Raw genomic sequence first — 15,363 nt, forward strand, 5'->3', positions numbered from 1 at the left:
TTTAACTCATTTGTATTAAGAAATTACACAATTTGTGTTTTGCGGCCTGCTTCTCGAGGGTGCCTTGAGTGGGCCGGGACAAATTCAAGCCAGGCTCGTGAAGGTTGGACAGAGGGAAGGGAGGAAGTGCAGCTTCTCAGAAGTCCTAGGGTTTCTCTGTCCCCATGATGGAGGGCACACACACATGAACCTTCAGGTCTGACAGCTCTGTACTCAGCTCTGGCCAGGGAGGGATAGGATCTGGGGAGATGCAGCAGGCAGCTCAAGGATTTTTTTTTTTTTTTAAGATTTGTTTATTTTAGAGTATGTGTGAGCAGGGGTGGAAGCAGAGAGAGAGAGAGAGGAGAGAACCTCAAGCAGACTCCCTGCTGAGCTCAGAGCCAGACACAGCAGGGCTTGATCCCATAACTCCAAGATCACAACCTGAGCTGAAATCAAAAGTTGGATGCTGGGCAGCCCAGGTGCCTCAGCAGTTTAGCGCCACCTTCAGCCCAGGGCCTGATCCTGGAGACCCGGGATTGAGTCCCACGTCCGGCTCTCTGCATGGAGCCTGCTTCTCCCCCTGCCTGTGTCTCTGCCTCTCTCTCTCTCTCTCTCTTTCTCTCTCTCTCTCTCTCTCTCTCTCTCATGAATAAATAAATAAAATATTTTTTTTAAAAAAGTTGGATACTTAACTGACTGAACCACCCAGGCATCTCTCAAGGATCTTTAAGCCTCTATCTCAGGACATGCCCTAACCTGGGTCGGAGTAGATGAGATTGCCTAGATTCAGCCTCCAGGCACCACCCACTAGACAGACTTTGGTGATGCCAGCCCAAGGGCAGGGAGTGTGGGGGGACTGCTGGCACCATGCTCCACCTGAGATGCCATGGGCATGTGTGGCCAATGGATGCTCATACCTGGGCCCCTGCTGGGGATGGAGAGCTGCCACAGCTCCAGAGAAGGAGGCCAGCCTGTCTTGGAGTGTCAGGGGCAGGAGAGCAGGCTGCTGAGAACGTGTCCTGGGGAGGCAGTGGGAGGCAGGACCAGGCGGGACCTGACACTCCATGACTCCAGCTCTATTTATAAAACACAGATTCCGGGATAGAATTAAGACTTTTAAAATGGGAGCATAGAACATTCAGTCTCCAGTGTGGGACCCTTCTGAGCCTCGGACCCCATGTGACTGCACCGGTTGCAGGCCCATGAAGCAGGCCCCGGTCATTGTTCAAGTCCCTTGGCACTTCTGGGCTTCAGTTTCCTTCAGGTCAGACAGGGTGACCAGGTGCCCCTGCGTCATGTAGCGAAGGACGTCTGCAAGGTCGCATGTGGATGGGGGCCAGGAAAGCAGCAGGAATCAAGGCCTCTGCTGGCCCAGCCTCTTTATCTCGGGCTTTCCCGTTCTGCTGCTGCCAGCTGGCTTCCTCTGCTGCCTTACGTTCTTCCCCAGTGTTTCTGAGCACCGACTGTGTGCAAGACACGGGCTAATAAGCACATTGCATAGCCCTGATGTTCACAGCCCCGTGCTGTGGTGGTAACAGCAGCGTGCATGAATGCTTACTGTGTGCTGGGCACCGCACCATGTGCTTTACCCTTGCCGACACAGTGACCGCTCCAGCCACAAGCACTACAAGGCAGGTAGTAGTATTATTAGTCTCTGTTTGCAGATGGGGAAATTGAGATGAACACAGTTAAATAACTGAGGGAACAGCTTTGAGGCAGCACGGCTGGGGTTTGAAGCAGGCAGTGGGGGCCTCAGATGCAGCAGGTGGCAGGGCCTCATAATGGCTCCCCTTCCTATTCAACCCTGCTTTACGCTACCTCCCCCTTGACTCTTGGTTTCTGCCCCCCATTCTTCTCCCTGCCCAGGGCTCCCACCCCCACCCTCCTGCCTGCCTCCCAGAGCTCCCTGGCTTCTCTTTGCAGAACACAGCATTTCAGCTTAGCTTCCACCATGCCCAGCAGAGGGACTACTGGGCCCAGCTCACCTTCTCCCCTGAGCTCTGTCGCTGGTCTAGTCGGCTTTCAGAGCAGCCACCTGCCATAGGGCGTGACCCCACGCTCATCCGGCCAGCTGGGGTTCAGCAGGGGAGCAGGGACATGTGACCCAGAAGGAGCAGGGAGGGTGCTAGAAAGCAGGACCCTCAGCTGAGCAGCAGGTGTGGGGAGTCCAGGGACTGCCCGCCCTGACCTGTCCTATTGAGGCCCAGAGTCAAAGCCCTGTCTGAGGGAGGAGCCAGGCTCTCCGACCCTTTGTCTAGGCCACGCTTCTGCAGGAGAGCCCAAAGCAGGGAGCCCTGCTGACATAGTGGGGCAGGCCCCCCTCCTGCATATACATGGAGCGCGTCCCTAGGTGGGGAACTGCCTATGACTGGGGTGACCTTGCTGCCTTCCTGGCCCAGGCACTACTGTCCCTGTGATCTGTCAGTTGCCTCCTCTCAGCCCTTTTTCTCTTCCCCCCCATATGGCAGAGCTCCACCTGGAAGGGAACTTCCTGCACCGCCTCCCCAACGAGGTCAGCACCCTGCGGCACCTCCAGGCCATCGACCTCTCCCGGAACCAGTTCCGTGACTTCCCTGAGCAGCTCACCACCCTGCCAGCACTGGAGACCATCAACCTGGAAGAGAACAACATCGTGGGTGAGTGGCCCCAGCCCTCTGGCCCCCGTGCCTCCTGCCATCTGCCATTCCTCCCTCTGGTCTCCCGGGGCCCACACGTGGGGCTCTGCAGTCAGACTTTCACAGACATGCTGGCAAGGTCAGATACCTTGGAGCTCAGGCCACTGGGCCTGGAAGGGGAGCCTCAGGCCACTGGGCCTGGAAGGGGAGCCATTATGAGGCCCTGCCACCTGCTGCAGGCTGGGCTGGACAGCTGCCTTCACCTGGCAGGTAGGAGGCCCCAGTGTCCTCACCGCCTGCCCTGAGCCAGCAGACCACCGTGGCTTACAAGCTCTGTCTTGCATCTCTGTTTGCCAGTCCGGGCTGCCTCCCAGACTCTCCAGTTTGGACCCAGTATATGTCTGCTTCCACCTAAGTCCCCCCGCAAACCCCATCTCCCTCCCTGGCCTTCACCATGAGCCCTTCACCGTTAGTACTTAGGCACTGCTAGGCAGACGTGTCCAGAGCAGCCTCTTCATGCTTCACAGTGCACAGATACGCTCCCCCCGGGGAACCTGGGGGTCTCCCACCGCGGGCTCAGAGTGCCTTCTGCAAAGGGCAGGCCCAGGGAGTGGTCCTCTCCTCCTCCTGAGGCAGTTCCACATGAGCATCCTCTCCAGCTGCCGAGGGATCTCCCCAGAGAAAACCAGCTCTCAGCAGGGCCCCGCTGTGCCCCTCATCCTCGGCCCCCTCCTCCAGCTGCCTTGGCTCCCTCAGAAGCACATCTTCAGCCCTGTTTGGTGCCCCCTCACGTTGCCTCTGATGTTGGCAGTGCCAATAATAACCCCCTTCAGTGCCGCTTTTATTTTTGTAATTGCTTTCACAGCCATTATGCAATTTGACTAAAAGCAATGGCTCTCCAGTGGTTTGGAGCTAGATGGAGAGTAGCCTGCCTTCTGCATGGGGTGCTGAGTATCCTGTCTGTCAGCAGTGCTGCCAGCAGGACTCTGGCCCTGGCTGAGGGGGCGTGAGATCAGTTTACCCCTGAGGCTTGAGATCCACTTCTTTACAGATGAGTAAACTAAGGCTCAGAGAGGTCAGGAGAATGCATCAGGTTGCACAGGGAGATGATAGAAGCGTCCAGGACTCTCAAACTTGGGCCGGTGCCTCGGATGAGGTTCCTTGTCTGACCCAGGATCACTGTGTGCCTCGCCCCTGGGTTGGCCCTTCTGTCACCTGAGCCCTCGTGCTGTCTTCAGCTGGAAGAGGCACGCCGGGAAGTGCCTTTTCACCCGGAGGCTCTCCCATGCTGCCCTCACTATCTGGGGTCTTGCCCTGAGCCCTTCATTCTCCACCAGGCCCTCCTTGCTGCGCCCTCCCTCCCCTGCCTCTTATTCTTGAGACCATTACTGATGCAGCCAGTTCCTCCTGCCGCCTATCCGAACGGGGCGGTTCCCAAGCAGGGGCTACTACGTGCTGACACCGAGACCAGAGCTGGGCATGTAACTGCGGGCAGGCAGGTCAGGAGGAGTGTCGGCCATTGGCTTCCCCACCTCCCCACTGCAGCCTCAGGAGACTCACGTCACCTGTCTGAGCCCCAGCTCCTTCTCAGTTTTTAAACAGGGGTTCTCCCCCAACCCCCACCCGGGAAGGGAGCTTTGCCCCCAGCAGGGGAACAGGGTGTGTGGGCCTCCGTGCTGGCTGCAGTACAAAGTGGGGCATACAAGGGGGTACAGATCCCCCAATCCCTCCCCTCCCCAAGGCCAACAACATCCCTTCACAGCAACAGTTCCCAAAATAAAGATCAGCTTTTTTGAAAAAAGATTTTATTTATTTATTCATGAGAGACACAGAGGCAGAGACATAGGCAGAGGGAGAAGCAGGCCCCTCACAGGGAACCCAATGAGGGACTCGATCCCAGGACCCCAGGATCTTACCCTGAGCCGAAGGCAGACGCTCAACCACTGAGCCACCCAGGCATCCGCTGTTTTGACTCATTCTGTTGTATAGATATCTCTTCCTTTCTGTTGAGGGACAGCAATAACGACACATGGGAGCCTCTTACAGTTTATCAAGAATGCTCATGCACAGGCCCAAGGCCCATTTGATAGCTGTAGAAACTTAGGCTCTAAGGGATTTCCCTTCACCTTCATGGCCAAGTGTCTGCTGTGCACCTGGCCAGGTGAGCCAGGAAAGAGATGTCAGTCAACCCCCGGGCTATTTCCCAGCCAGTTCCACCTGTAGCAGAGCCTCCTGGTGCCAGCCTGAGGGGCCAGGCACAGGGGATCCCAGGATGCGGGGGCCACTCCTGTGCAGCAGAGGCACCTGCTTTCTGCCAAGTGCACAGAGGCTCCCAGAAGTGCCCATTGATCTCAGGGCCTGCGCCACTGCACGAGGGCTTTCCGAGGACACTGGGGACTCCTTTCTGTTCTCCCACATGCCCCACGTGGACAGAAGGGGCACGTGGAGGCAGCACCTGTTCCCTTGCTGGAGTCTCCTGTCTTCCATTCTCTGCCTCTCCTGATCCATCCTGCTTACTTGGATCACCTCTAACTCCCGAGGCCATGGCAGGTCGGGCCCTCACCTTCATAGCCCAGCTGCACGGAGGGGGCTGTGATCATGGTGAGGAAGGTGAGGACTGCGTCATTCTTCATTATGGAAGTAGCTCTGCACCTGTCGCCAGCTGTAGCTCTCATCTCCTGTAGAATCTCATTAGGAAAATTGTAGTAGGAGCTTAGGATGTCTTAAGAGTGGCTAATTTTTCCCCTTCAGAGCCCACAGAAGGTGTTGGAAACATTTTTCTTTTTTCTGAGAAATAAATCTGAGATGCATGAGTTGCTCTAAAGCTTTAGTTCAGCAAGAAGACAACAGGTAGCTCCAAAGCAAGCCCCCAAGTCAGAAGGAGTCTCAGTCTGAAGGGACAGCCCCTAAGGATGCCCCCAGCCTGGCCCCAGGAAGCATCCTGCGGGGGGTGGGGGGGAGAGCAAGGACAGCTCTGTCATCTTTTGCCTTCTCAGCAGTGCTGCACCCAATCTTCCTCCACTCTGGGCCACAGTGGGGCTCCAGTTCACGGAGGAGGGGGCCCTCAATAGGGTACGTAGGCTGACAGAGCTGGGGATGCTTGGTCTGCACTGTGATGCCAGCTGTCAGCAGGTGGTGGTGCTGCTGCTGGACCCCGGTGCTCACTCATAGCTGAATGTCCTCAGGTCGTGTGTCCGGGTGGCCCTGGTGGCCTCATTGCCATTCCTGGTATAGACAGTCCGGTCCACGCGCATGATCTCTATAGCCTCATCCCAGGAGCCACCCTGCTCCCTGCTTCCACCCAGCACCTAGCGTGCTGTCTGCCCCACAGCACATCCTCGGGTGCTTCAGAGACCTGAGTGAAGCAGAAGTTCCTAAGCGCCAAAGGCCCTCTGAAATGACTGACACACAATACAGCGGATTGTTTCCAGTTGCCGGCTGTGACCCACTCATGAGTCACAAAGTCAGGTGTGAAGGTTGAGGCCAGTGTGTGATGAAGTACACCTGTAGCATGGTACTAGTGCTTTGTGACTTTCGTTTCAGGTTTATGTACATGCGCAGCTGTACGTACTGGTTTGTGATGTAAAAACGTATTTCTTACGGTGGGTCACCATGAAGAAGTATCAGAAGCCACTCCCTTAAGATGCCCTGAAGAGATGAGGGGTCTTTTCATGGCCAGCCTAGCTCCTTAGCCCCCCCTTCCCCCAGCTCACACTGCCAGCCACACAATACATCCTTCCCTCCTCTCTTCTCCATCCATGGCCACAACCTTCGGCACCTTCCTGGTAACTGGTGGGGGTGGAGTGAGGACAGGCAGGGAGGCCTTGGCTGAGGGGAGGCTTGCCACCCACCTGACTATAGAATCAGGTAGACGACAGGGTCAGTGCCACCTGTTTATCCCTGCCCATCCCACCTCACCCATGCTGCCAGCCTGCATGCGCAGTCTGAAAGTCCTTCCTTGTGTCTCACCGTTTTCTCTGCCTATGGCCACACACACACACACACACACCTGGCCCCCGCCCCACAGTCTGTGGGTCTGGGCCAGGTTCAGGTGAACGGGAAGTAGCACAGATCAAGGCGTCTCACTCCTCTGCCTCTTCCTCTGTGGAAGGCGTCCTGGGGACAAGCTACCAGGACACAGTTGTGGTTGGCCATGTGTCCCTGTGAGGTGGGGTTCCCAGGAGAGCCCAGGAGGGGTTTCAGAGGAGGTGGAGGTATTTGGTCTGAATGACAATGACAATATGCTGGATCACCCGTCTTCTGAAAAAACCCAGAAGCCAGGTCTCTCACCCTGGCAGCTGCCACATGTGACTTGAAGGAGGTTGAGCAGGAGCCACATGAAGTTCTCATTAGAACTCGATCCTGCATGGTCTTTCACCGTATCCCAGAATGTGTGGGGGGTGAGGAGAAAATTAAGTACTTAGGAGACTTCATTTTGCTAAGCAGGGGACTCTTTCAGTTAATCTAGAATTAATTTTCCATAACCCTCAACTCACCAGGGTTTTTCCCAGTGTTCCAGAGGGAGCCAGAGATCATAGGAAAACAAGCTCTTGCTAAGAATTTAATAGATAATAGCACTTTGAAAAAGCTAAGTCACATGGGGATGCTATTTCATCCTGCTCCGTACTGTTTCGCCTCTTACCATGAAAGGCCGTATCTCCTCAAGTGGGGCCTCAGGGGCAGCACCTGAGAACTTGTTAGAAATGTATTCTCACAGGGCACCCTGCTGGCTTGGTTGGTTAAGTGTCCGACTCCGATCTCAGCTCAGGTCTTGATTTTAGGGTCCTGAGTTCAGGGCCCTGACTTGGGCTCCATGCTGGGTGAAAGAAAGAAAGAAAGAAATGCACATTCCTAGGCCCTTCCTCAGTTAGAAATTGGGAGGAGGCGATTTGTTTTAACAAGCTGCCCCCACCGGTGATACGGCTCCATGCTGAAGCCCCCGCCGAGGCTATGGCTTCTCAAAGCTTCATCCACAGACCAGCAGCATGGGCATCGCCTGGGAGCTTGTTAGAAATGCAGAGCCATAGACTCTACCCTCTGTCCTCCAGGGTCAGAATCTGCAACTGAGCAAGGTCCCCAGGTGATTTCTGTGCACACTGCAGGCTGGGAAGTGCTGGTGAGGTGTGTGGGGGTGGGTGGGGGCTTTTCCTAAATAACCAGGTGCATCTCCGGGCTGCAGGCTACTCTCTTCTCTCTTGTCCCACCCCTCCCGCCCAAGCACAACTGCTCTATAAGCCTCACAGAATGCCACAGGGTACAGGCCGTAGATCCCACATCCCAATCCCCTGGGAGTGCTGGCTAGAGAGGAAGCCTCCCAGGTTCTCTTTTCAGACCTAATGGAATCAGAACCTCTGCGGATGGGCCCAGGAACCTACCTTTCTAACAAGCGACCTAGGCAGAGACAGCAGTGTGCTGATTGAGAATCTGTGTTAGACCCTCACCCCGGGCTTCAGTCTTTTGGTATAGTTTACCTGGGCCGTGGCGCCAGCCCTTATCCGTCAGTACAGGACCCTTGTCCCTGCAATACAAAGATGGGAATGGGGGCACCGTGGGGACTTGGAGGGAGCATGGCTGGCCCAGGGGTCCCCTACACTCCTGCCATGACCCAGTGTATCACAGGGTGCCTGGGCCCTGTTATCGTACCATCCTCGCCCTTCTCCAGCAGGCAAGGTAGGGCAGATCCTTCCAGGGAACCGCAGCTTCACTCTGGCCTCTGTCAAGAGAAGAGATCCACCAGAATGCAGCCTCCACTGTCCTAGCCTGAGGGCACAGATGCCAGGACCTCATATAGCCCTCCTGGGATGTTCACATGGCTGTTCCAGCCTCACCTGGTACCACAGAATGAATTGATCAGTGTCACAGGGGCAGAGGGAATGCAGCTTTGTTTCTCTTTGGGGGTTCTACCCATAGTGAGAGGTTCTGCAGGCTCTGGGTGCTCTCAGAACTCACCTGTGTGGCGAGAAGGCTGATGCACTGAGTTCTGCGTCTTGGAGTAGCATACCTGGAGGTAGGCCTAGGAGGACTTCCTGGAGGAGGCAGAATGGGTGGGACTGGTCCTTCTCCACAGCACAGCCCTTTGTCCCTCTGGTGGAATGGGAGGGGAGTCTCCCTAGTTCTTTCACTAGGGCCCAGAAAATGTTGTTTTAAACAGAGAAAACTGGACAAGCAGAGGTGGAAATGATACCCTATTTGACCTAAAAAGATAGAAGTGCAGAGACTTTTCAAAACCTGATTGCTGTAGGTGCCTAGCATAGCTCTCCTGCCATGATCTTGTTTAACCTGCCCAAGCGTCCCTTCTGGATAGGAAGCATGATCACCACTTGACAGCTGAGAAGAGAGGCTCACAGAGGTCAAGCAGCCTGCACGAGGACGTGATAGAATCAGGATTTTAACCCAGGTCTCTGGTCATCCAAGCCTATATATCTTCAGTGTCCCCGAGCCTATCCCATGCTTCTTTGATGGGAGAGCTACATGAAGTGACAGGTGCAGGTGCCACCTGTCTGGTAGGCACCCATCAATAAGTTGGCAGGTTACAAAGCGATAGCTTTTGCCCACTAGCCTTGCCCAGCCCTTGAAAGAGCCCTGAAGCTGCAGAGAAAGCTCCTCCGGGAGAGGGCACGCTGCAAGGCCTCATTTGCTGGTGGCTCGATAGAGGCTGGTTAGTAGACAGACCTCCTGTAGCTCGCTGCCTGCTGTGACAGGCCTGTCAGCCCCTAAGACAGGTCAGAGCTGAGAAGCCGGCCTCTTGCCCTCCTCACCCTTCGCCATGAGGCTTCCAGGCTCTGCTTGGGGAGAGGCTGGTCTAACCTGACCACGGTTGAGTAAATGGTGTGCTTTGAACCCTCCAATGCCAACATACTGCTCCGTCAGTCAGCGGCCTGTGTCCAGAGCTGTAAAAGTAACCTGTGGAATCAGCTGGCTGTATCTTTTGAGCTCCTCCATTTTCCACCATGTACCACTTGGGGTTTAGCTAGGCTCTGATCCTGGGTGATCTGAATTGCCAGGCTAGGAAGAGGCTGTGTCAAGGCCTCAAGGGCTTTGAGAAGTCAGGCTTGCTGCCCACCCTGCAGACCCACCAATGCTCAGTAGGGTGAGGAAGCAGCAAGTGGAGAATCTCGGCCAAAGCAAATGCTTCTGGACGCAAGGCCCTGCCTCCTCTTAGACCAGGCAGGGGCATAGTGGGACTGTTCACCAGCTGCCTTCCGAACTTCCTCTGGGCCCAAGAGGCAGCTTGAACCACAAGCAGGGAAGGCTTCTTAGAATTTCCCAGGCCTGCCTGCCTGTCTTCACTCTGGACAGAAGGGGAGCCCCCCGTGGTGATAGCAAAAGCAGAGTCTGTTTTTAGCAGGAAAGGCATAGGCCCGAAGCCCCACTTATATCATTAGCATAAGCAAGTCGCCTCACTTCTGTGCACCCGTTTCATCCCTGCTGGGGAGGACGGCTCCACCCTTTGGGTTGACTGGGTTCACTGCGGTCGCTCCCCACCAGTTGCTTGTCCTCCTGCCATTCAGCCAGCCTGGGGTCCTGACCACATGCTACCTGCTGGGCCACTTGCACTTACCCAGGGACCAGGACAGAGGAGCCAAGGGACCTAGCTAAAGAATTGGATAGAGACTACAGAGTGGGCCACAGCATCCAGGACAGGGCTCAACTAGCCAAGGAAGGTTTGCCCAAATCGTCCTTCCAGAGGATTCTGAGTGGCCAGCCCCTGCAGAATTGTGGCACCCAGCCAGGTCCCTTGAAATCCACTCCACTTACCCCCACCAGCACCCTGAAGCAGGTTGCTATACCATTCCCAGTACCACTCTTGCTTCTGGTGAGGAAGATATTTGAGACAGGTACTTAGTAGCTGAGAAAAGGGAGCAATCACCATGTGTAGCTTTAAGCCTGGCAAGAATTTGACTAGGCTGGCAGGTTTGGGAGGCCAAAGTCACACCCCTGGCACCTTTCTCCTGAGTCTAGACCTGGAGCTCCAAACCTATCTGGGGAGAAACAGAGCCAGTCCCCTCCTTGGGCACTGGGTTTGGATTTCTCTTGAGCACGGCCACCTGTAGCAGTCTGAGCCTTGCCCTGTCACAGGACCCAGGGGAGAATGACTTGCCCTCCACGTGGCAGCTGCCAGAGTGCCACAGCAGATGCATGCTGTCTCCCGGCATGCCCTTGTCCAGCACAACAGAGTACCATGCTGTGCCATGGGTAGCAAGCAGTCGGTGCAGGCATCCCTCGAGCTGGCAGGCGGCTTGGGAGGTAATTACCAGACACACAACACGGGGAGCACTGACCGCCCGCGGAGCCTGGATGACGGAGAGGCTGGCAGTAAACAAACAGGCTTTAATAGCAATTAGTGCAAGTTAGACATGCCCCCCTTTGACATGGGAGGAAAGGAGCTCATGTGTGTCTGCCCACAGGGAGTGAGCAAGTGAGTCTCTGGGCAGAAGACCTCTCACACACTTGGTCTCTGCCCAAATGGAATGACATTCTCTGTGCCAACCACTGTGTGGTAAAGCCTTGATTACTCGGAACCTCCAATTATCCAGGATGCTCTTGGCATTCTGTTGGTAGCACACAGGGAAACAGCAAGAAAGAAGTTATTTGACGTTTGTTTAAAATAAAACACTTGCACGCTCCATTGGCCAGCCGGCCAGTCTCCAGCCAGTCTCCTGTCCCTGTCCAGAGTGCTGGAGAGCAGCCCCTAGGCTCTGAACCTCAGAGCTCAGCCTTGCCAGGTGCCTTACTCAGGGAACAAGGCTTGCAGGCATTGGAACAAATCGAGGCATTGGAAATGTGCGTTCATTCACCAGTGGTTCATTTGATTGAACAGCTTGCTGTGTGCCAAGCGCTGTGCTGGAGACAGAGATGTACAAAGCACGTTCTCTGGGGTCCTGGAGCTTGTGGCATGGTCCGTTAATACTAGCTGATACTCAGTGACCATTTACTTCACATCTGATCTTCTCTAAGCATTTTTCAAGTGTGCTCCTGTTTAGTCCTCATGACAACCTTGGAAGACAGGTATTGGCCTCCTCCCCAGGTAAGGAAACAGAGGCGCAGGGAAGTTGAGTGACTTGGCCAAGGCCATGGGTCTAGGTCGCTTCCTAGGCAGAGCCAGGGTTCAGGCCCAAACAGTCTTGCTCCAGAACTCCAGCTCTTTGGGACAGGGCTTTGTGTAGGGAGAGATTTTTGCATAGAGCTGTAGAGAGATAGAAAGCCACAGTGAGGGACACCCGAGTGGCTCAGCGGTTGAGCATCTGCCTTTGGCTCAGGGCATGATCCTGGAGTCCCAGAATCGAGTCCCACATTGGGCTCCCTGCATGGAGCCTGCTTCTCCCTCTGCCTGTGTCTCTGCCTCTGTGTGTGTGTGTGTGTCTCTCATGAATAAATAAATAAATAAATCTTAAAAAAAAAAAGCCACAGTGAAGTCACAGTGGAAGCAAATAACTTTAGTTGGAAGGAAGCTCCCTTGGGGTGAGAGAAGGGTATTAGGTAGTGAGGCAGGATTCCCTAGGCCACGTGGGCCATCTGCCTCGCTCCTGACAGCTCTCCCTCACAGAGCAGAACAGGTGGGCAGCATCCCAGGATGGAAGTGCTATGTGCATATTTTTGCCAAATTCTCCCATTAAACAACATTGGGAAGACCGACAGTGCTCAAGCTAGCTGTACATTCAAATCATTTGGAGAGCTTTTAAAAGCCCTCATGTCCAGACGACACTCCATGCCAATTAAATCAGAATCTCTGATGGTAGGTTTTGATTTTTTAAACTCCCCAGATGGTTCGAAAGAGCAGGCGTGATAGAACCATTGAGCTAGTGGCGCCTAAGTGGCTCAGTTGGTTCAGTGTCTGCCTTTAGCTCAGATCATGATCTCAGGGTCCTGGGATCCAGTCCCACACTGGGCTCCCTGATCCACAGGGAGTCTGCTTCTCCCTCTCCCTCTGCCTGTCACTCTCTCTGCTTGTGCTGTCTCTGTCAAATAAATAAATAAAATCTTAAAAAAGAAAAGAACCATTAAGCTAGACCCAGACCTTCCAGCAACACCAGCATTCCATCCTGAAGAAGCTGTAACTTTCCTCTTCTTCCCAGCGTCTGTCTGCTATGTGTGTCTGTAGCTTTATCAGGATGAGAAAAGCAACAGCCTGGCCATGACAGCTGACGCTTGGCTGGAAGGGTGGCAGGAGTGAGCTCTGTGGACTTGCATCTTTCCCTTGGGGCTCCCCTTCTACACTGACCATACTGGACCCTGGGCATGGTGCTCTGCTGCCAAGTGCCCACAAAATCCTTTCTTCCCTGTTGCACAGCAAGCTTACTTAACATTTTCTCAAGGAACTTCTAGAAGCCAAAGGCAACTGAGAACATAGGGGTGATAAAACAGTGGGCTGGTTCCCAGAGCACAAGTTTATGCCAGAGAATCCTAGTTTAAGTGTGGAATTGGACTGAGCACCAGCACCTTTCATGCAGGAGCCTGCAGTCCTGCTGGGGTGGGCTACTCAGCTCGGCTCCCCCCTGGCCTGCTGGGGTGCTCAGTCAGGTTAGTAGCTGGAAATTGGCCCTGGTGGGAGTATTTGCACCACAAAGCATCGGCAGATGCTACACATGGGATATGTGGGGTATTTTCCTCCTCGGGGAGTAGATTGTGAGCTGTTAGGCTGCATGCCGCTGGCTCAGCTCTCTCCACCTCCTTGCTGTCATTAGCATCTTGACCACTCTCTCCAACTCCCACCTTCTTTTTTTAAAAAAATATTTTATTTATGTATTCATGAGAGACACAGAGAGAGAGAGGGGCAGATACAGGCAGAGGGAAAAGCAGGCTCCATGCAGGGAGCCCGACGCGGGACTCGATCCCTGGTCTCTAGGATCACACCCTGGGCTGAAGGCGGCGCTAAAGTACTGAGCCACCCGGGCTGCCCCAACTACCACCTTCAACCCAAGTTTTGTTTCCCAGAAGCTGGTTTCCCTGGGGGCGGGGGTAGGGGAGGCTGCGGAGCTCATTCCTACCTGGTGGTTATCTTCAGAGCCTTGCTTCTTATTTTTCCAACAGTAAGGGAAGTCTTAGTTCTGACAGTGGTCGGAAATCTGAGCAGAAAGTTTTGTAGAGTTAGGCCTGGCAACCTCAGTTTGTAGGCACAGAGAAGGATTTTCCAAGGTGCCACTCTCACTTCTGTCCCCCACCCCAGGGAGAAGAACCTTTAGGGGAGGTGATCACTTTTCCATCTGCAAGTCCCATGACCCACCCCCACGCCCCAGACCTCGCTGGGGGCCAAGTGGAGGCTCAGGAGGCGCCTTCCAGGGGCCCAGTGAGGGGGCCGTGGGGGGAAGAGCAGGGACTTCAGCAGGGAGGAAGGATAGGCACGGGGATGGAGGGGGGGTGCAGAGACCACCGGAAATCACTGGGAAGATAAATGCCAGGCAAGGGCCAGGCAATTTCATTTACTTCTTTAGCTGTCTCCGGAGCGGCCAGCGAGGCTGAGTCATTTATGAAGAAAATTATTATGATCGTCTTTGACTGTCCATCAGCCTGGCCTGAGGACACGCGGCAGGAGGCGCCTGGCAACCCACCTTTGCTGGCCAAGCCGGACATGGCAAGGAGGGCTCTCGGCAGGCACTTTTCTCCTCCTTTGTTCTTCTTTCCTGGAAGCTTTTTTTTTTTTTAATTTTTCTTTTTAAGATTTTTATTTATTCATGAGAGACACACAGAGAGGCAGAGACACAGGCGGAGGGAGAAGCAGGCTCCATTCAGGGAGCCGGATGCGGGACTCGATCCCAGGTCCCTGGGGTCACACCCTGGGCCCAAGGCGGGCACTCAACCTCAGAGCCACCCGGGCGTCCCTTTCCTGGAAGCTTGAAGGGCGGAAAAAAGTGTCTCTAGGTTCATTAACGGATTTTCTTTTTTTCTTTCTTTTTTTTGGAGTACGGTTGACGCACTATAGGACCTTAGTTCCAGGTGTACAACATAGCGAATGCATACATCTACATGTTACACTGTGCTCACCACCACCAGGGTAGCCACCATCTGCTGTTCCAGTTGTGGATTCTTAACACTCTGCACTCCCTGTCCTCTCACTGGGGCGCCCGCTGCACTCTCCATAGCTTGGTAACCCCGTCCTCCTTAGGGGTGCACCTCACGGCCCCTCCATAATGGCCCCTGTGTCTCCATGAGGCAGAGGACCCCTTGAAAGATGAAAGGTGGAGCTCCAGGGAGGTTAAGGGGCCTGCCTGAGGTTGCACAACTTTTTTTTTTTTTTTTCATGAGACACAGAGAGACAGAGGCAGAGGGAGAAGCAGACTTCCTGCAGGGAGCCCAATGCAGGACTCGATCCCAGGACCCTGGGATCATGACCTGAGCCAAAGGCAGATGCTCAACCACTGAGCCACCCAGGTGCCCCTAGATTGTACAACTTGAAATGGCAGATCAGAGGTTAAGGACCGGGTCTTTACCCTGTCTGCTCCCCCCACCCCCATGGACTCTCTTTCAGTAGGGGGCTTGCTGATCCAGTCTTCCCTGAGGGCCGTGGGACTCAGCTTGCAGGATTATAAGGGGCATGCCTTGTCCTCTGTGCCTCCCAAAAGCAAGGGCTACTTCCATGTCCTTCCTGCCCCACCCTTCCCACCTCACACCCCCAGTGCGGGGCTCCGTGGGGTAGGGGAGGCTCAGCCACTGCCCCCGCCTGGCTCCTTCCAAGCCTTCGAGAGTGACAGACCCAACCATGAGTGAGGGATGTGAATGAGTGTGCCCCAGGAGCTTTCCTATTATAGGCATGATTCTCTGTCCTGCT

At 54.7% G+C, this 15,363-nt stretch overlaps 1 protein-coding gene across 1 annotated transcript in view; it reads left to right on the top strand.

Annotated features, from left to right (window-relative positions):
• Positions 1-15,363, top strand: part of LRRC20 (leucine rich repeat containing 20) — an 83,704-nt gene that overhangs the window by 53,919 nt on the left and 14,422 nt on the right. The window contains exon 4 of the mRNA XM_041749853.1: positions 2,451-2,618. Coding sequence (XP_041605787.1) covers positions 2,451-2,618 — 168 coding nt within the window. The remainder of the gene's footprint in view (positions 1-2,450; positions 2,619-15,363) is intronic.

The sequence above is a fragment of the Vulpes lagopus genome, chromosome 3 (genome assembly GCF_018345385.1).
Source record: "Vulpes lagopus strain Blue_001 chromosome 3, ASM1834538v1, whole genome shotgun sequence".
NCBI classification, from domain to species: Eukaryota; Metazoa; Chordata; class Mammalia; order Carnivora; family Canidae; genus Vulpes; species Vulpes lagopus.